Source organism: Urocampus carinirostris, chromosome 16, assembly GCF_059441175.1.
Source record: "Urocampus carinirostris isolate Australia breed hairy pipefish chromosome 16, RoL_Ucar_1.0, whole genome shotgun sequence".
NCBI lineage: Eukaryota > Metazoa > Chordata > Actinopteri > Syngnathiformes > Syngnathidae > Urocampus > Urocampus carinirostris.
This window is the reverse complement of record NC_142364.1, coordinates 5,868,108-5,887,765: the sequence shown is the minus strand read 5'-3', so window position 1 is coordinate 5,887,765 and position 19,658 is coordinate 5,868,108. Positions and strand designations below refer to the sequence as shown.

General features: G+C 40.8%; 1 protein-coding gene across 2 annotated transcripts; it reads right to left on the bottom strand.

The window, feature by feature from the left end:
- Positions 1-16,245: 16,245 nt before the first annotated feature.
- Positions 16,246-18,747, bottom strand: LOC148350069 (uncharacterized). Of its 2 annotated transcripts, none has more exons than XM_088319646.1 (3): positions 18,636-18,747; positions 16,503-16,706; positions 16,246-16,424 (listed from the first exon to the last, which is right to left on the bottom strand). In XM_088319646.1, exons 1-3 carry the CDS (start codon positions 18,694-18,696, stop codon positions 16,273-16,275), a joined length of 417 nt encoding a protein of 138 aa, XP_088175772.1. In that variant the 5' UTR covers positions 18,697-18,747; the 3' UTR covers positions 16,246-16,272. The 2 variants fall into 2 exon arrangements, with proteins under 2 accessions (XP_088175772.1, XP_088175773.1); XM_088319647.1 differs by lacking the exon at positions 18,636-18,747 and adding an exon at positions 18,208-18,354.
- Between the last annotated feature and the right edge of the window lie 911 nt (positions 18,748-19,658).

Sequence of the window (19,658 nt, the reverse complement as noted above, 5' to 3'; positions counted from 1 at the left end):
GTCTATTTGCTCTCCCTCTTTCAATAAAGAGTGCCTGTTCAGAAGAGATTATAAATATAAATGTGTGACTCAGAATAAAGGGATAATGAGTTGATGTTTTTCCTTGCCCTCATAATGGTTTCAAATCAGGGGATGGTGTAATAATAGTCTGTGCAATAACCTGTGCAGACTCTTTGTGATTAAGGGCTATACAAATAAAAATGACTTGACTTGACTTCATGTATTGACTGTATCTCCAGTGGTCGAGTGGATAGGATCCAGCACTTTCCCGACGTGGTCCGGGTTTGATTACTGTTGTATCCAATTTTATGCAAACAACCACCGAGGTCCCTAGAAGCCTGGTTGTTAGGATTCAGTGCTCTTACCATTGCTTTCCAGTTTGACCCCTGTTGCCACTTTTGTTTTCCACTTATTGTTAAATTTATCGACTGATCAATAATTACACAAATATCCATCTGTCTACCTTGGTCATATCCCTTGGTCATGCTTTCGTCCCTCCAGATGAAATGGGACACGGGAAAGCGGCCATGTCACTCGGGTCAGGGTGACACAACACACTCTTCTGTTCAACAGCAGGGCCCGACAGCTTTCACAGGTTTACCCCTGCCGCATCATACAGGTGCCCTGCCCATCCCTTAGAACGCGTCCAAACATCCCACAAAACCCTTTACAACACCTCTTCACTCATTCCTATCACGCAAATATGGTAACGCATTTTATATTTCTGGCCAATTTTGGTAAGCCAGAAGATAAACTATAATTTATACATCTTTCGCACGCACTCAGTAATTATAGTAAAATTTAATGTAACATTATAATCCGTTTACAAGTTGCCCCACAAATCTTAACTTCAAGGGACATTGTATATTACTTGACCTAGCCCTTTATATTACTTGACCCTGCAAAGTAGTGCTAAAAAGCACTGGGTTAAATACAAACAAGGCGTGTTCGTTGGATCCCGTAACCACTTGGGTCATCGGGAAAGTACAGCCTGGTAGCGCCCATTCCTCTCCAGGCCAAAATAGGTTTCCATCTGATATTAAACTGGGGACCTTTCGCATGTTCGGCGAATGTGCTAACCACTGCATTACGGAAAACTACGGAGACTCAGGATGCCCAAACTTCATCATTTCCTTGTAATATTTTTCCAAGCAATTCCTCTTATGTAAGATAAAAGTATTTCAAAGGATGTTTATCATTTAAGTATATAGGGTTTTTGTAATGAAAGAAGATTTTTTGTACTACTAAAAGGCGCAAAATAATACACACTGCCCCTTTAAATGCAATTTGTTTGCAGTTTTAAGAGGAAATATGCATATAGTTGCTGTCAAGTGAAAAAGATGCAGCTCCAGTTTTTGTCAATAGAAAATGACAAAGAAAATTATGCATTTTTTAATTCATGCTATGTTTCCAACGCCAATAGGCAGAAAAATAGAAAAAAAAGATGACAAAACAATTGAGATTTCCGTCTTTGTTATAGGCCATTTCAATCGCGGACGGAGTAAGTATTCGAGGACGTTTGGATTGGTATGAGTCACCCAATTCATCCGTCTCAATGAGATTCTGATTCAATTTGACACTGTTCCCAAGGCCATAACGCGGTTACTCTTCCGTCGTCATAAATGTGCATTAACGGGTACTGTACGTCTCATTTGCGTATCATAGGAGTATAAGATGGAAATTTTCGATTACTTCCGAGTCAATTAGTGCACGTGTTTTAGATTAAGCACGCATTTCTTGTTAAACGGTTTGACTATCTATCTACTCTGGTCGTATCCCTCGAGATGGGTGACCGACAGCAAGACAAACACATACCATAACAAAGAAATGAAAAAGGGGGAAAAAGGAGCAAAAAACACACCCAAATTTTTTGGGACCATGGCCAACCCAAATGCCCAAACACCCAAACAATTTAGGCAGCTGGGCACCCAAGTTGGTCATGCTTTCGTCCCTCTAGATCAGGGGTGTGAAACAAATTTTAACTCGGGGGCCACACGATAGAACAAAAATTCTGTCGGGGGCCGGACTAGTAGATTAAAGAGAAAGAAAAAGAGAGAAAGAAATAAGAGAAAGAGGGAGGGAAAGGGGGGAGAGGGCGGGACAAAGAAAGAAAAAGAGAGAGAGGGAGAGAGTGTGAGAAACAAAAGATAAAAAGTTGTGAGAGAGGGGGGAAAGAAAGGGAGAGGAAGAAAGAAATCCAAAGAGAAATAGAAAGACAGAAGGAGAGAAAAGAGAAAAAGCGCAAAGGGTATGAAGAGAGAAAGAGAAAAGAGAGAAAAGGAAAAAAGGAAGTTAAAGCAAAAGAGGTTAAACACAGAGAGAGAAAGAGACAAAGAGCAACAAAGGAAGAGAAAAAGAGACACAGAGAGTGAAAAAGACAGAGACAGAGAGTGGGAGAAAAGGGGTGGAAAAGAGAGAGAGAGAGAAATAAATACAAGTACAGTGTCCTTGTGAGGGGCACCTGGCATTTGGCAACATCAAGTTGACATATTTCAACCTGCAGCTTGTTTTTCTCTTGCGCTTCTCTGAGTGTTGTCTTGCGGGCCGAATTCAATCCCTTAGCGGGCCTGATCTGGCCCGCGGGCCGCCTGTTTGACACCTGTGCTCTAGATGAAACGGGAAACAAGAAAGCACCCATGTCGCAATACTTTCTTGTGTTCAACAGCAGGCCCCGACAGCTTTCACTGGTTTACCCCTGCCGCGTCGTACAGGTGCCCTACCCATCCGTAGATCCTCTTCAACATTCGCTCCTCATCCATCCTCTCCATGTGTCCAAACCAACCGAGTCCTCTCTTATCCACACGCTTGCTCAGTTCCGCTACTACTCCAGTTCTGTCTCTCACAATTTCATTTCTCAACCCATCCAATCTTGTCACTCCTAACATACTCCTCAAACACATCTCAAAAACATTTAATTTCCTTCTCAACGGTTTGACAGCTGCTCATAACTCCCAATGACTGTAAAAAAAAAAAAAGACATCGAGCAGTCGTTTTTTTTCTTGGAATCATTTAATGTGTATGTATTCACACTACAAAGCGATCTCCAAGTCACACTGAAATCAATATGGCGCAGTGTCACGACACAACACTGCAGCCCAGATGTCACAACGTGCACTCATCAACAACCAACCGCAACACTCCGTACATTGCTATGACAAAAAGGTCACTTTATAGTAACAGGAGATGTGCAGGGATCCTTCGCTACTTCCAGCTTCGGTTATCGCCGTTGGTATTGACATAAAGCAGGGTGGGCGAAGCACGGCCTGAGGGCAACTTACGGCCCAGCAGGATTTTTAACCCAGCCTGCCCGACAAAATGTTGTCAAAATATAATGACAATTTATTCTCATACAATAAATAAACAACGACAAAAATGGCATGAGCTTTGTCCCCATTGTCCTTCTGTGTGTCTACTGAAAAAAATACTGCTCCTGAAGTACCACAAAATATTACAAAATTACTACAAAAATAAATAACAAATTTACTGCTCAACACCGAAGCCCAATATATTTTTTACTATCAGTTGGAAGAGAAAAGAAATACCACAGAAACAATACTAAAATACTACTACAGTAACGCTAATACAGAAATACTACTACAGATAGAAAACTACAGAAATACTACAAAAAAAAAAAATAGTGATGTTAAAAAATACTAAAGAAATACAACAGAAATACAAGTTTGGAAATACTATATTATTTTATTTCTACAGAAATGCTAAGAGATACCACTACAGACACATTATAATTCAAAATTACTACTTCAGAAATACTACAACAGAAATACCACAAAAATTATATTAGAGAAAAAAAATTGACATAAACACTACAAAATTACAACTACAGTAATACTGCAAAAATATTACAGAAATACGATAGAAAATACTACAGAAATACTACAAAAATACTCTAAAAATATTGCAAGAATATCAAGGAAATACTGCAAAAATACTGCTACAGAAATACCACGAAAGATTACAAAATTACTACAAAAATAGATAACAAATTTACTGCTCAAAATAGTAATATTGAAAAATACTAAAGAAATACAACTATGGAAATACTTCAAAATTATTTCTACAGAAATGCTACGAGATACCACTACAGTCACATTATAATTCAAAATACTACTTCAGAAATACTACAAAATAAATTCTACAGATAGAGACATTTTTTGACAAACACCAAAAAATTCCAACTACAGTAATACTGCAAAAATGCAACCACAGTAATACTAAAAAACACTATAGAAATACTACAGAAATCAAATGATGGAAATATTGAAAGAATATCAACAAAATACTGCAAAAATACTGCTACAGAAATACTACAAAACATGACAGCTCAGGCTGCAGAAATACTACAAAACAATAAATACGTCAACTACAGTAACCCTACAAAACCTGATATCAAAGGTTATGCTTAAAACTGTGACTTTATATGTTATTTTGCTTTAATTGTGAGTGTTTCAAAACCAATTTGATGTCACTAAGCAATTTAAAAACAAAAATAACATGAAGATGTTTGCATGAATATTTATTCCTAGATAAAAAAATTGGATAGGTCTCCAGGATCGGCCCCTGGGCCAAATTTTTTAACCCAAAGCAGCCCATGACTCCAAATAATTGCCCACCAATGACTGTGATTGGCTAATGTATGCTCTCAGTCAAACAGCGGGGCGGGCGCACAAGTGCCTACCAAAACAAACTGGCACCAGATAGCTTTAAGCGGCTCATTACATTGAAAAAAAATTAATCAATTAGGGCAGATGTATGCAAAGTCAGAAGAGCGCAAAGAAATGGTGATCACCAGGGGTGCTTCTTGGATTATTATCTGTTTCGGGAAGCACCTATGGTAGCGTCGGGAAGCAGGCAATACCGAGGCTGCAGATCCGGCCTACTGCTAAGGCGAGGCTACCAACTCGTTAAAGCCTTCGGTACCATCCGAATTCATGGTAAATGTAAACTCTACCAAATAAGATTGACCAACTGGCTGTGCTGGTAAAAAACAATAAACCGTACAGGGAGTGCAGTTTGCTGTGTTTTACGGAAACTTGGCTCACGTCCAGCATCCCGGACGCTAACGTGGAGCTACCCGCTTCAGCGCCGTTAGGGCAGACAGAGACAAAAAAGCCTGCGGGAAGCGGAGATGAGGTGGACTCGCTATTTTTGTGAACGTGAGGTGGTGTAACCCTGAGCACAAAGATTTCCATCTGCTGCAGGGACGTCCAACTTTTGGCCTAGGGTGTGACGTCATCCACTCCGCTGTTGCTAAACTACAGCACCCCGAGGCCAACAAAAGGATACTGCTGGAAGTGTGAATTTCCCTACGGGGATGAATAAAGTATCTATTTTTCTATCTATCTATCTATCTATCATGAAACGGATGACCAGGAGCTACAACTCATGGGAAACCGCTACATTCGTGACGTTTGTATTTTAATCATCACGGCTTTGGGTATCCCTGATGCTAGTACCTAGCTAGCCAACTGCTCACTCCATTGGTTTCTAACACTTAAAGGAGAAGCTTTCCAATTGTGTTGTACTTTTCTATAATGGAAAAATCATTCATTCAATTGCAATTTTGTTATTATCGGTAGATCTCTAGTTGTTACTTTATTACAGTCGAATACTCAAAGTAGGGAATGATGTTATCTTGAGGTAAGTTTGACCCCTTGGGGGCTTTTATGAAGGTGTGGTGACCTTTGGGCCGAAAACCGGGCTGGTGTTTGAGGACTTTTGGGCGGAAAACCAGGCTTGTGTTTGGGGACTTGTGGGCCGAAAACCGAGCTGGTGTTTGGGGACCGGCTGCCGCCACTAGTGGCCGAAAACCAAGCTTGTGTTTGGGGACTTTTGGGCCGAAAACCAGGCTTGTATTTTGGGGACTTTTGGGCCAAAAACCGGGCTGGTGTTTGGGGACCGGCTGCCGCCACTATTGGCCGAAAACCGGGCTTGTGTTTTGGGACTTTTGGGCCGAAAATCAGGCTTGTGTTTGGGGAATTGTGGGCCAAAAACCGGGCTTGTGTTTGGGGACTTGTAGGCCGAAAACCGGGCTGGTGTTTTGGGACCCGCTGCCGCCACTGGTGGCTGAAAACCGGCTTGTGTTTGGGGACTTTTGGGCGGAAAACCGGGCTTGTGTTTGGGGACTTGTGGGCGGAAAACCGGGCTGGCGTTTGGGGACTTGTGGGCCGAAAACCGGGCTGGCGTTTGAGGACTTGTGGGCCAAAAACCGGGCTGGCGTTTGGGGACTTGTGGGCCAAAAACCGGGCTGGCGTTTGGGGACTTGTGGGCCAAAAACCGGGCTTGTGTTTGGGGACTTGTGGGCCGAAAACCGGGCTTGTGTTTGGGGACTTGTGGGCCGAAAACCGGGCTTGTGTTTGGGGACTTGTGGGCCGAAAACCGGGCTGGCGTTTGGGAACTTGTGGGCCAAAAACCGGGATTGTGTTTGGGGACTTGTGGGCCGAAAACCAGGCTGGTGTTTGGGGACTTGTGGGCCAAAAAAACGGGCTTGTGTTTGGGGACTTTTGGGCCGAAAACCGGGCTTGTTTTTGGGGACTTGTGGGCCGAAGACTGGGCTTGTTTTTGGGGACCGGCTGCCGCCACTAGTGGCCGAAAACCGGGCTTGTGTTTGGGGACTTTTGGGCCGAAAATCAGGCTTGTGTTTGGGGAATTGTGGGCCGAAAACCTGGCTGGTGTTTAGGGACCGGCTACTGGCACTAGTGGCCGAAAACCGGGCTTGTGTTTGGGGACTGGCTGCAGTCCTGGTCCCCCCTTTTGACGGTGAGGGATCTCTGTATAATATACATCATTGACTCATTAAGTCAATCCTTTGGCTGCCATTTGTCATTAACATGTGAAACGAGTACAAGAGGGATGAATCATATCTCCCGCGGGGCGTGACCGAGTAGACGACACAAATTCATCGCGCACCCTGGAAGGTACGGCTCACAAAAGGCTTTCTTCTTTCGGCGTGATTTGTGTCAGTGCAAATATTTTAACAGCCAATCCCCAACCTTGTAAAAGTTGCATGATGGTAACACACACTTTAGCACGCCTTTACGGGGAACATTCATTTATGTATACCCCGGGAAACAAATGATCAGTGACGCTAAGTACAAAGTAGCAAATCAGAAAGGTTTTTGACACTTACTATTGAGGTGTCTGCGGAGGATCGACTCCCACTATCTGGATATTTCAACCCTGCAATGAAAAAAGGATGTTAAAAGCAAGTAATGAACATCTGTGAGGTAAAAGAAACTTTATTAAAGCAGAGTCTAAATAGAGTGTCACTTTATTATCAGATTTTATTTTTTTAAGACAAAGCAAAATTTTAAATATGGTTTGCTAGTGGCAACCAGTTCAGAGTGTCCCCTGCCCACTTCCTGAAGACAGCTGGGATGGGCTCCAGCTCCCCCGTGACCCTACTGAGGATAAGCGGTGCAGATAATGGATGATGAATGGATGATAACGTGGCACCAGTAACGGTCAATGGCAGCCCACTTCAGACTGTTGATGAGAGTGGCAGTCATTGGGAATGTTAAGTTGATTTATGAGTGAATGAGTTAACTCAAGTCAACTTTGTGTATCTTTAGAGCAGGAATCTTAAACATGGTGCATGCAGGCACCAGGGTGCCCCCTAAGGACAGCTGAGATATCCCCCGATCTGTTCTCAAAATAGCTCACCAGTGCTGGGCCATTGTGATTTTCTAGTTAAATTATTCATGTGTTTGACAGTCTATTGCATTTAACCCATCTTCCAATCGTAAAACTGGTAGTTACATGATATTAATGAAATGATCTGCATTGATATAGCGCTTTTCAAGTCAAGACTTCCCAAAGCGCTTTACAATGTGCTCCACAATTCCCAATAGCGGCCGTGCAGCCATGTAAGGCGCTAACCTGCTTATTCGGGGCGTTAGGGGTTCAGTGTCTTACCTAAGGACACTTCGACATGTAACACGGAGGAGCCGGGATTCGAACTGCGATCTCTTGTTCCTAGGACGAGCGTACTACCTCCTGAGCCACTGCCGCCCCAATTTAATAACATGATAAGTTATTTTAGAAATGTGTATCAAACTAATTATTAAGAAAACCATTAAATCAAGCATAAATCCAAAAACTATATTCAAATCCCAAATCCCACAGTGAAAAGATGGCCGGCAGTAACCTGCAAGATCTAACCCGCCCGATTTTTCAAAGTACCGGTGGAGCGGCAGTGTCCGGGCTTCCGTGTGGAGAGATTACCATGCACTAAGTGAGCGGCCGGCGTTTCCGCTCGGCTGCACCCTCTTGATGCCACCTGAACAGAATTCAGCAGGAGCCTTGGAGCTGCTCATAAATGATGCATTGCTGAAGGTCTGCTCCGTTTTCACGTTGCCTCTAATTCATCTCACAAAAAGAGAGCACACCGAGCTGTATGACAACTGCCAGACATCGAATCATGATAAAAAAAAAGCGTCATGCTGCTGTTTGCAAAGCATCGCTCACTTGCCGGATTGCCGGGCCGTGATTGGCGAAATTAATTGAATAGCCCTGATCTGAGTCATGTGTTACGCAGGCGTCTCTGTCTTTATTGATAACACAGGATTATTAGTACGATTTTATCCGTGATAATGGGTCAAGATTGAAATCTCCAAACCACCTGAATCTCAGATAACATTCAAATTAAACATAATAAAATAGTATGAAGTAAGCATTACTTATATGTAATGTACACGTCTTTTCTTTTGACGAAACTTGAGCTGGTACAGTGGAGTTAGAGGGTGCATGCAAAAGGGAGAAAGAGACAGCAGATAATAGTCAAGTCATGTTTATTTATATAGCCCTTAATCACAAAGAGTCTCAAAGGGCTGCACAGATCAAAGACTATTGCAAACTATTATGAGACCATCCGTATAATACCAACAGAACTTTAAAATCACATCTTAAGCTAACAGGGAGCCAATGCAGTTTAGCTTAAATCGGGGTCATGTGGTCAAACTTTCTTGTCTTAGTTAAAAGCCTCGCAGCAGCATTTTGTACGAGCTGAAGGCTCTTGATTTTGGACTTCTGGAGACCGGAGAGTAGTCTTGAATATAATCTTAAACAATGTTTAATTGTGCTATAAAAAAGCTCAACTTGAACACAATGGTGTTAATTAGTTCAAGATTAAGCATCAAGTTTTACTTTTCTGGCAAAGTCGGAGTGATCATTGTGTCTTTGTAAATTGTGGATAATACAAAAATACTACTATGGAAATATATTTCCCTTCGGGGATGAACAAAGTATCTATCTATCTATAACAGAAATATTACAACACAAAAAAGTAATCTTATAGTAATACTACAAAATTCTACAGATATTCTACAAAATTCTACTATGGAAATACTCCAAAGGTACTAATGCAGAAGTGCTACAAAAATAAAACCAAAAATTCAAGTACAACAATACCACAAAAATACAACTGCAGAAATATTACAAAAAAACAACAACTACAGTAATACTAAAAAACCAAATGTCATATATAGTGCTTAGAACAGGGACCTGATATATGATTGTGCTATAAAATTGTGACCGTTTCAAAACCAATTTTTATGAAACTTATTTGAATTCTGCATGTATATTCAAAGAAAAAAAAAAGATAGGGCCTTACGATCGGCACCTTATAGTCCAGTGCGCCTTACATACAAAACAAATAGATAATGGAGGAAACCCTTTGTGGGTGCACCTTGTCCAGAAATTACGGTAATTCAGTCAGCAAATTAAACCGCCTATGCAACACATATTTCTCGCTACCAAACATATTTATCACTCAAATACTCAGACCTCATATTCTGTATTGTCCTGTCTTTTTCAGACTGCCTGCCTGGTGGTGATACGAAGGAGAAGGACGATGGAGATGAGTCAGCGTTTGACCTGAAGCATGTGAACGCCTGCATGGACCAGCTGGCAGAGATGGGAAACTGCGTCGTGGCCGTCATAGACTTCCTGGACTAGTTTACAGGCTGGGGGCATCACCCTGATTATCATAGAAGGGGAATTACCACTTGGGAGGTCCTTTCACAAGGTTTCTCTTTTTCCTCTTGCTGAGGTTTTGAGTTGTTCCTTGCCCGCATGTTGGTTTAAGATCAGGTAATTGTGTCATTGTAATCCAGTGCAGTACTTTGAGACATTTTTTGTGATTAAGGGCGTCATAAATAAATGTGACTTGACTTGAGGACACCATGCTGGGTTTTTTTTTGCCTCAAACTGCCATGTTGCTCTTTGAGCTATAATGTTGCGTGGTGGTGGTCTCCCCCTCCCCCTCTTATGAGGATTGACTCATTCATGGGTATCAATCCAAAAGGTATAGCCTTGTCTTTTTCCAAACCTAGCCTTGCGCTGACCTCCATAAATCCACCAGCGAGTGTTAAACATATCTATTAGTGCCCTCAGCGGCCTTTCTGCAAACACGGTCTTTCACTCAAAGTGTTAGGGCACGAGAGTAGGGTGGGGGGAGTCAATATATATGTTGGTTGCGGTATATTGAGGAGAAGCCCATTGAATATACCCAGGGTTGGGTAGGGTTACTTTAACTTGATTACTTTTGGATGACTCCAATACCAAATATGCTAATAAAAGACAAAAGAAACGAAATATGAATAAAATGAGTCACAACACGTGGTAAGCTTTCTCTCCTAGCTTTGATCCCTGGCAAAACGAACACAAAATGCGACAAACAAAATGAAAATACATCCAAACAGCTTGCCAACATCATTTTTGCCATTCCATGTATTCCGTTACTCCCCAAGCCTGCACAAAATTGAGTCATTTTATTCATATTTAGTTTCTTTTGTCTTTTATTAGCATATTTGGTATTGGAGTCATCCAAAAGTAATAGATCAAGTTAAAGTAACCCTACCCAACCCTGAATATACCACAATTGCAGCATAATACTAATGATTATCCAATCTTTCTGAAGAAATTGAGTGTCTCTAGCGTTACAATATACTTGCAAAGTTATTGCCCCCTCCAAGAACTTGACATGTTATTTTTCAGGCTTCAATCTTATAGGCAAGAAAATCTCAAAGTATTTTCCAAGATTCGACAACATGTGAGACACAATCGTGGGGAAAAAAAAAAAAAACGAATTTATTCAACACTTTATATCGTGGTAATAAATTGAAAAGTAGACGTTGCAAAAATATTGGTCGACTTTTGAGTTAATACTTTGTAGAACCGTCTTTTGATGTTATCACAGTCAAAAATCATTTTGGGTGTGGATATGTTTTACACATCTTGAAATAAAAATATTTGCTCATTGTGACAAAAAAAATAATCAAGATTTAAGGTTTGGTAATCATTTGTGCAGTATTTTCAGAAATTCACAAATGCTCTATAGGAATGAGGTCTGGACTTTGGTTTGGCTGCTGCAAGACCTTAACATATGATTTGTATATTTCTTGTGACTTCAAGGGCCTTTTTATAGTTTTTTTTCAGAAAGGGTTTTCTTCATTTCCCTCATGTTAAGGTTTGAGTTTTTCCTTGCTCTCATGTAGGTTTTAGATCAGGGGATGGTGTAAAAATAGTGTTTGCAATAATCTGGTCTGTGTAGCCCTTTGAGACTCCTTGTGATAAAGGGTGTCACAAAAAACATGACTTGGCTACTGGCCACTCTTCCATAGAAGGCCGATGTGTGCAGAATACGAATAATAGTCTTATGTAGATTGTCCCACCCCAGTTGTGTAAGCCTGCAGATATTCTGATTATGATCATGGGCCTTTTGGTTGCCTCTCTGAATAGTTTTTTCTTTGCTTCGGCTAAAAGTTTAGAAGATGGTAAAGGCTTGCAGGAGATTTATGCTCTTTCCATGATATTGCTCGCAGTGTTCTTGTCTTATAAAAGTTACATAATCGTGTATTCCATTACTGCTTTGAACTTTATTCTTTATAATCTAGCCTACTCATCAGTACCTGGTTTGACAGACCTGAGCCCATCACAAAGCAGGTGCAATCAAACTGAACTTGACACAGATGCTCAGTCATTGATGGTCATTTAGGTCGACATTGGATTATTCAAGTCATCTGAGCTGCGAAAACAGGGGAGCAATATTGGTGAAACACTTATTTGTTGCAAATATAACATGTTAAAATAAGATTGTGTCTGATATGTTGCTTATTCTTAAAAATAAATTCTAGTGTTTTAGCTTTGAGTTTGAAGCCTGAAATGTGAAAAATCTGACAAGATTCAATAGTTTCGCTAGGCTACTCTGCATAATGTCCCAGAGTATTTGCATTCCTCAGTTAACGTGTCCTTATAAATAAAAACTGTGCCTCAACGTTATGGGGAGTGGTAAAGGGGAGACCACAATGAAAAGTTTCTCTTCTACTAGTGGCCTTCAGCAGGCAGGCACCAATCATAAAGGGATGCGGCAATCGGAGTGACACGTGAACAATGGCTCCGTTTTGCAACCCCCTGCCAACAGGCCCATCTATCACACAGGGCAGGGGGTCGGATTATTCAATTCATCAGCTCCCCCAATGCCATCTGATATTCGTTCAAGAGTGACCGGCAAACTGCTTGAAAAATTATTGTAGTTACAATTAAATATAAACAAAGTTTGATAAAATTAGAGGTGAGCGGGATGCACACCATGTGGGTATATTTCATTGCAGGTGTGATTTTAGAAATGAAGGAAAACAAAACAGTTGAATGAGTATAGGTTCTCTGAAAGCAGAAACTAATTGTGAAATACAAATACTTGACGTGTAACGACCTCTGCTGGCCATTACAATAAACAGCAAGCGTATGCCGCAGCTGTTAACTATAGATAAGCATTTTAAAGTTGTGTTAATAAGAATATGCACATGTTGATTAAAATGCATGAGGATTATATAAATTATAAACAAAGTTGACCATTTAAGTGTTCTTAAATGTCTTAGGTATCATTTTATAGTCATGATTATGGTATGCAATTTGTAGAATTTCTCAATTTCTTTAACTTTTTGTAGTTTAATTAGAATCAATTTCTGGAAAAAAATAAAATAGACTAATTATCAAGGGACAAATATCTGACAGCAAGGCAATTAAGGTGTTTTAAAACCCTGTATAAAACAATGAACATTTTAAAAGAACTAAGTTTAGAGGATTCAGATGTCTCTGACCAAATTAATAACAATATTATACCCACTCTCTCATTACAGGGAGTGCAGAATTATTAGGCAAATGAGTATTTTGACCACATCATCCTCTTTATGCATGTTGTCTTACTCCAAGCTGTATAGGCTCGAAAGCCTACTACCAATTAAGCATATCAGGTGATGTGCATCTCTGTAATGAGAAGGGGTGTGGTCTAATGACATCAACACCCTATATCAGGTGTGCATAATTATTAGGCAACTTTCTTTCCTTTGGCAAAATGGGTCAGAAGAGGGACTTGACAGGCTCTGAAAAGTCAAAAATAGTGAGATATCTTGCAGAGGGATGCAGCACTCTTAAAATTACCAAGCTTCTGAAGCGTGATCATCGAACAATCAAGCGTTACATTCAAAATAGTCAACAGGGTCGCAAGAAGCGTGTAGAAAAACCAAGGCGCAAAATAACTGCCCGTGAACTGAGAAAAGTCAAGCGTACAGCTGCCAAGATGCCACTTGCCACCAGTTTTGCCATATTTCAGAGCTGCAACATCACTGGAGTGCCCAAAAGCACAAGGTGTGCAATACTCAGAGACATGGCCAAGGTAAGAAAGGCTGAAAAACAACCACCACTGAACAAGACACACAAGCTGAAACGTCAAGACTGGGCCAAGAAAAATCTCAAGACGGATTTTTCTAAGGTTTTATGGACTGATGAAATGAGAGTGAGTCTTGATGGGCCAGATGGATGGGCCCGTGGCTGGATCGGTAAAGGGCAGAGAGCTCCAGTCCGCCTCAGACGCCAGCAAGGTGGAGGTGGGGTACTGGTATGGGCTGGTATCATCAAAGATGAGCTTGTGGGGCCTTTTCGGGTTGAGGATGGACTCAAGCTCAACTCCCAGTCCTACTGCCAGTTTCTGGGAAACACCTTCTTCAAGCAGTGGTACAGGAAGAAGTCCGCATCCTTCAAGAAAAACATGATTTTCATGCAGGACAACGCTCCATCACACGCATCCAAGTACTCCACAGCGTGGCTGGCAAGAAAGGGTCTAAAAGAAGAAAAACTAATGACATGGCCTCCTTGTTCACCTGATCTGAACCCCATAGAGAACCTGTGGTCCCTCATCAAATGTGAGATTTACAAGGAGGGAAAACAGTACACCTCTCTGAACAGTGTCTGGGAGGCTGTGGTTGCTGCTGCACGCAATGTTGATCGTGAACAGATCAAAGCACTGACAGAATCCATGGATGGCAGGCTTTTGAGTGTCCTTGCAAAGAAAGGTGGCTATATTGGTCACTGATTTGTTTTTGTTTTGTTTTTGAATGTCAGAAATGTATATTTGTGAATGTTGAGCTGTTATATTGGTTTCCCTGATGAAAATAAATAATTGAAATAATAATAATAATAATTTCCTTGTATTGTCATTCTGTGTAACAATGTACACAGAACGAAATGTCGATTGCACCTGACCCGTTGTAGCGAGCCGATGCAGGCGCAGCCAACAGAGGGCGCCGCCGACCACTTTTTAAGTCTTAGGAATGACTCGGCCGGGGCGCGAACCACCGACCTCCCAGTCTCAAAGCGGGCGCCTTACCATCTAGGCTACTGAGCTGGAAATGGGTATACATTTGTTTTTTGTTAAGTTGCCTAATAATTATGCACAGTAATAGTCACCTGCACACACAGATATCCTCCTAAAATAGCTAAAACTAAAAGCTCCACTCCAACTTCCAAAATATTCAGCTTTGATATTAATGAGACTTTTGGGTTCATTAAGAACATGGTTGTTGTTCAATAATAAAATTAATCCTCAAAAATACAACTTGCCTAATAATTCTGCACTCCCTGTAGATCAACATTTTAAAATGCATTACAACTCAAGCCAAATCGCAAGCATTACTTTTAAATACTAAATTCAGTCGTTAAATACCAAGATTCTATCATTTTCTCCTTCAAAAATGGTAAAATAAACATCTAATATCATAATAAACTACATTGTATTCAATGTCTAAAGACAATTCTAATTCTCAAAAAGAAATACCTGCTGCCACCTAAGAAATCAGAAAAAATATTGAGAATTAAGGGATATGTAAAATCATTTATTCGTATAGGCCAGGGGTCACCAAACAACTTTTTCGTCACTGATTGGCGCAAATGGCTACCATTTTCACATACTTTTAAATGACATTATTTAAATATTACCTGCGTTTTTACCCCGTTATTCGCAGATGGCAATTAAAAGAAGTCAAATCAACTATTAACACACGTCAGTTAGAAATCCAGTTTAATAGAAAATTGCAAGGACCCATCACCGGCGAGCCATTTTCAGAACCTGTGCAAGGGCTACTCAGGTGATCCGAGGGCTACCTGGTGCATGTACACACCATGTTGGCGACCCCTGGTCTAGACTCCAAATGGCACAATGAATGTTCAACAAATTGTATTACAGTTTCTGAAAAACCAGTACAGTACACACTCAGGTTATGACATCGATTCGTTCTGAGGTGAAATTTCTGAACGATGGTGGATACAAACCTATGGTCATTAGTCACTGCATTACACCGGATAAAATCGAAATGATACACAAGTACGGCAATATGTGTATATGATCATTATGAATATACATGTAAAAGTGAATTTTAAAAACTTGTGTGTGTGTGTGTGAGAGAGACTTGAGGCTATAGTCAAGTTCAGTGGGATGCAAGAGTCAACAGATTAAAACTCACTCATTTTGACACTGACATACAACTTTTCTTTGCATATATTGATAATCAGTTTTTGCTTCTCCCTTTAGCACCACAAGTCTTAGGACTTCATGGCCAATAATTGCATTGCACCAACACTAAGTATTTTGAAGCAGACAAGATTAACAGAATGAAAGAAAGTTATCATGATAGAGTGATCAGCCAATGGCATACATCTTCACAATGCCTTGATGCAAACCAAAAGCAGAAAGGCACATGGAGACCCATTAATACTAGAAACTTTGAATTTGCAGGTTTCGGGCATAGAAATAATTGACGTTATATGGTGGGGGAAAAAAAATCCATTAAGATCATAAGGTGTAGGGTGCCATAACCTGGGGGTGTATCGTACCACTTTCCCAAATGCCTTAATCATTCATACAAAATGTATCCAAGTAGTACAGCCATACCATTTGACGTCACAGTCCTTTTTATTTACTCAAGCCTCCACTCTGTGAGGTTGATAATGAATGCGGCCCCCTCTCCAGAAACACAGGTAGTAGGCGGTGCTCAAGCATCCTACTATGCACACTAGCAGGACAGCCACCACCAAAACCACCTTCCATGCACTGGATCTGGTTTTTCTTTGGTCTGGATCGTCCATAGAGAACAATGGAAAAGGAGTTAAGTAAAAGGACACTCTGAAGACTAAGTTAACCACGGGGTAACCTTGTGCTTTGAGAAGCAATGGTTCTCTTGTGGTTGTCATCAGGACCTCAGAATCCGGTGGTGGCGTGTCGACCGCAACGGTGCTCTCGGGCACCATCAGGACCAAGTAGTCTTCGGAGGACTTTTGAAAAAGCGCATCGAGTTCTTCATCCTGAATGTTCTCCTGGGAGAGGATCCACTGGCCCGAAATGCGTGGAGGAAGACCTTTAAGAAAAACATAAAAGCACTTAATAGTGTCAGTTAGGAGAAAATGGGGATTTGTATTAGAGGTGTAGAAGATTGGAAAATGTGTTGCTCTCTAACGCCACCTCCTGGCTTAAAGTCATGATTGCAACCTCAGCTCAGTCAAGATGACATGCATCTTAGAAACGTTCCAAATAACTTTGTGGTGTTTAGACTATTAGAAACAGGCTTTTTCCTTACAAGACGGACAGAAAACTGCGATGATAAGCATAGTCACCCTCTAATCTCCCTCTCTCCTCCTACCTAATGTGTTGTGCACCCTCGAACAGCATTGGTAAAAGATTAAGGCAGATAGGAGCAGTGGAAAAAGCTATTTGCACTCAGTTGGGCTTAGAAGATCAGCCTGACACACAACCAATGAACTTGATATGAGGGACCAAACCAGAAGCAACCCCGAATTTTAATGCTCAATTTGTAAAAGGGTCACTTTGGCTGACTCCACCCAAAATATAATAATTCACCCTTCCAAGAGGATTAACACTATTATTTTGGAACTCACAGAAACCAGACATGACACCACATACAACTGGATTCCAAAATTTTGCAGTGGTGCTCATCCTTAAAGTGATAGCAACACCTAGTGGCGATTAGTAAAACACTGTACTGAGATTCAAACACCACAGCAAAAGTTTAAAAAAAAAATGGTTTTGAAGTCAGCAAAAGAGAAACCCAGCCCCACTCGAAGCTGAACAATAATCTGACACTTTATGGTCAGGTGGGGCCAGGGCCTAAGCTCTCAGGTATTGTTAACACACACTTAAGAGAAAATATTCTACTTTCAAACAACACACCCCACCTTTAAATTTCAGATAGCCACACAAAATTAAGAAACAAACAGCACGTGAATTACACTATTTATAAAACCCAAAAGCTTTTAGGATTCAGGGCTAACCACTCTACTAAAACAGCCCTGATTAAGGTAACCAATGATCTACTGGTAATGGACTACAGCAGTTCATCACTCTTGCTGCTGCCTTTGACACCGTGTACCATAATATAGAACGGTTGGAAAAGTGGATTGGTCTCAGGAACAGTCCTCTTATGGTTCAGATCCTACCTCTCACATAGGATGCAACAAGTTTATTATGGTGAAATGACATCTGAGCCCTTTAGTGTTGCCTGTGGTGTTCCGCAGGGTTCAGTACTTGGCCCCCTTCTTTTCAGCATTTACATGCTTCCATGAGATATTATTCGCAAGTATAATAAAATGGATGGAGGAATCTGCCACACTAGACTGGAAATTTGGAGGCCTGCCTCACTGAGATAAAAGAATGGATATCACGCAACTTCTTGCGCCTTAACTCTTGATCTGTGCAGCCCTTTGAGACTCTTTGTGATTAAGGGCTATACAAATAAAAATCACTTGACTAGACTACTAGTTCAGCGCTAGTTTAAAGCTAACGCTAATTAATACGGCGTGAACAACTGAATATATAAACAACCAAATGTTTAAAATACTCACTTTTTATCATTCATCCTCAAGTATGATTTGTTAGGGAATGCGCACAAAAAGGAAGTAATTCATGAATATCGTACGTTACTATCGAAACACAATTCATTAAAATTAGATTTAAAAACCTTTTTAATTGAAAGCTGTAACTCATCACGTGCTGTCGGTTGAGGACATCACCGTAATTGGCTCACCTGTTTTAGTGACGTCATTTTCAGGCGACGGCAAAATGGCAATTTGGGGGAAAAAATGACGTTGAGTAGTTGATTTATCTCTTAAAATATCAAATTGAGTAGTTTTGCAAATTTTTTGAAAGTCATAGTACTTTGTGACGTTATTGTTTTCGGTGAAGAACGCTTGTTTTTATTGTTTTTTTGCCGTGAGCTTTTTCCAATCTTACCTTGTCTGAGCAAATGCACTTCATAAAGTGTGACTCTTACCTCGATGACTTTCTGTTGTTGTCAAAAATGCCAAAAGCATTAAATCTAGAACAAGCAACATGACTGGGATCGGAACAGGGAAACTGGGCTTCCATTTCCTTATATGCACAGCTTTCACGGGGAAAATTGGCATCAGCTGCTGATCAATTAGGAACAGTAATTTAATTTTACATCGTAAATAATTCTTGGGTAAAAAAAATACCACAAATGTATTTATTTAAAAATGAAGTGTAAACCCTTACATTATCACAAATTTATTGTCGTTTAACCCCGTGTTGGGATTACCCGTGTTGGGAACTGGTCTGATTTGAGGACCCTACCATTCCACATTGATGACAGACCTCGACACAAATATTGGAAAAAAATGCAATTTCTTAAATGTATCAGATAAAAGTATACTGCGGTTTAAAGCAGAGATTTTCGAATATATTTACTTTTTTCCCCCAAAAAACAAAATGGCTAGCAAAACAACTACTGTATTCGGTATACCTGGCGGTCTACTACCTAAACTGATATAAAATAGCTACATACTAAAAGAAATTCAAAACATTAATAAAGCGTGTACTTAAATACCAGTTATTTTATCATGTACTTAAAAGGATTAATTCATTGGTATAAAGCTTTAAATATACCATTGTTAAACTATTTACTGTACCTTCCAGCAGCGCTTCACTGGCATACACTCATACATCCATTATCTGCACCGCTTATCCTCAGTAGGAACACGGGGGTGCTGGAGCCCATCCCAGCTATCTTCGGGCAGTGGGTAGGGGACACCCTCAACTGCTTGCCACACAGAGACGGACAACTCACTCGCTCATTCATACCTATGTTCAAATTGGACTAGCCAATGACATGCATGTTTTGAGGAATGTGGGAGGAAACCGGAGTGCCCGGAGGAAGCCCACGCAAGCACGGGGAGAACATGCAAACTCCACACAGGAGGATTGATCTCATGACCTCAGAACTGTGCCGCACACACGCTAACCACTGCGCCGCTGTGCTGCCACTCATACATTATTT

Excerpts from the sequence above, each read along its gene's own strand:
- LOC148350069 (XM_088319646.1), bottom strand. The coding sequence starts at position 18,696 with ATGTTGCTTGTTCTAGATTTAATGCTTTTGGCATTTTTGACAACAACA. Across the intron at positions 16,707-18,635 it reads AACAACAGAAAGTCATCGAG|GTCTTCCTCCACGCATTTCG; the intron begins GTAAGAGTCACA and ends TTTTTCTTAAAG. Across the intron at positions 16,425-16,502 it reads ATTGCTTCTCAAAGCACAAG|ACCAAAGAAAAACCAGATCC; the intron begins GTTACCCCGTGG and ends TGGACGATCCAG.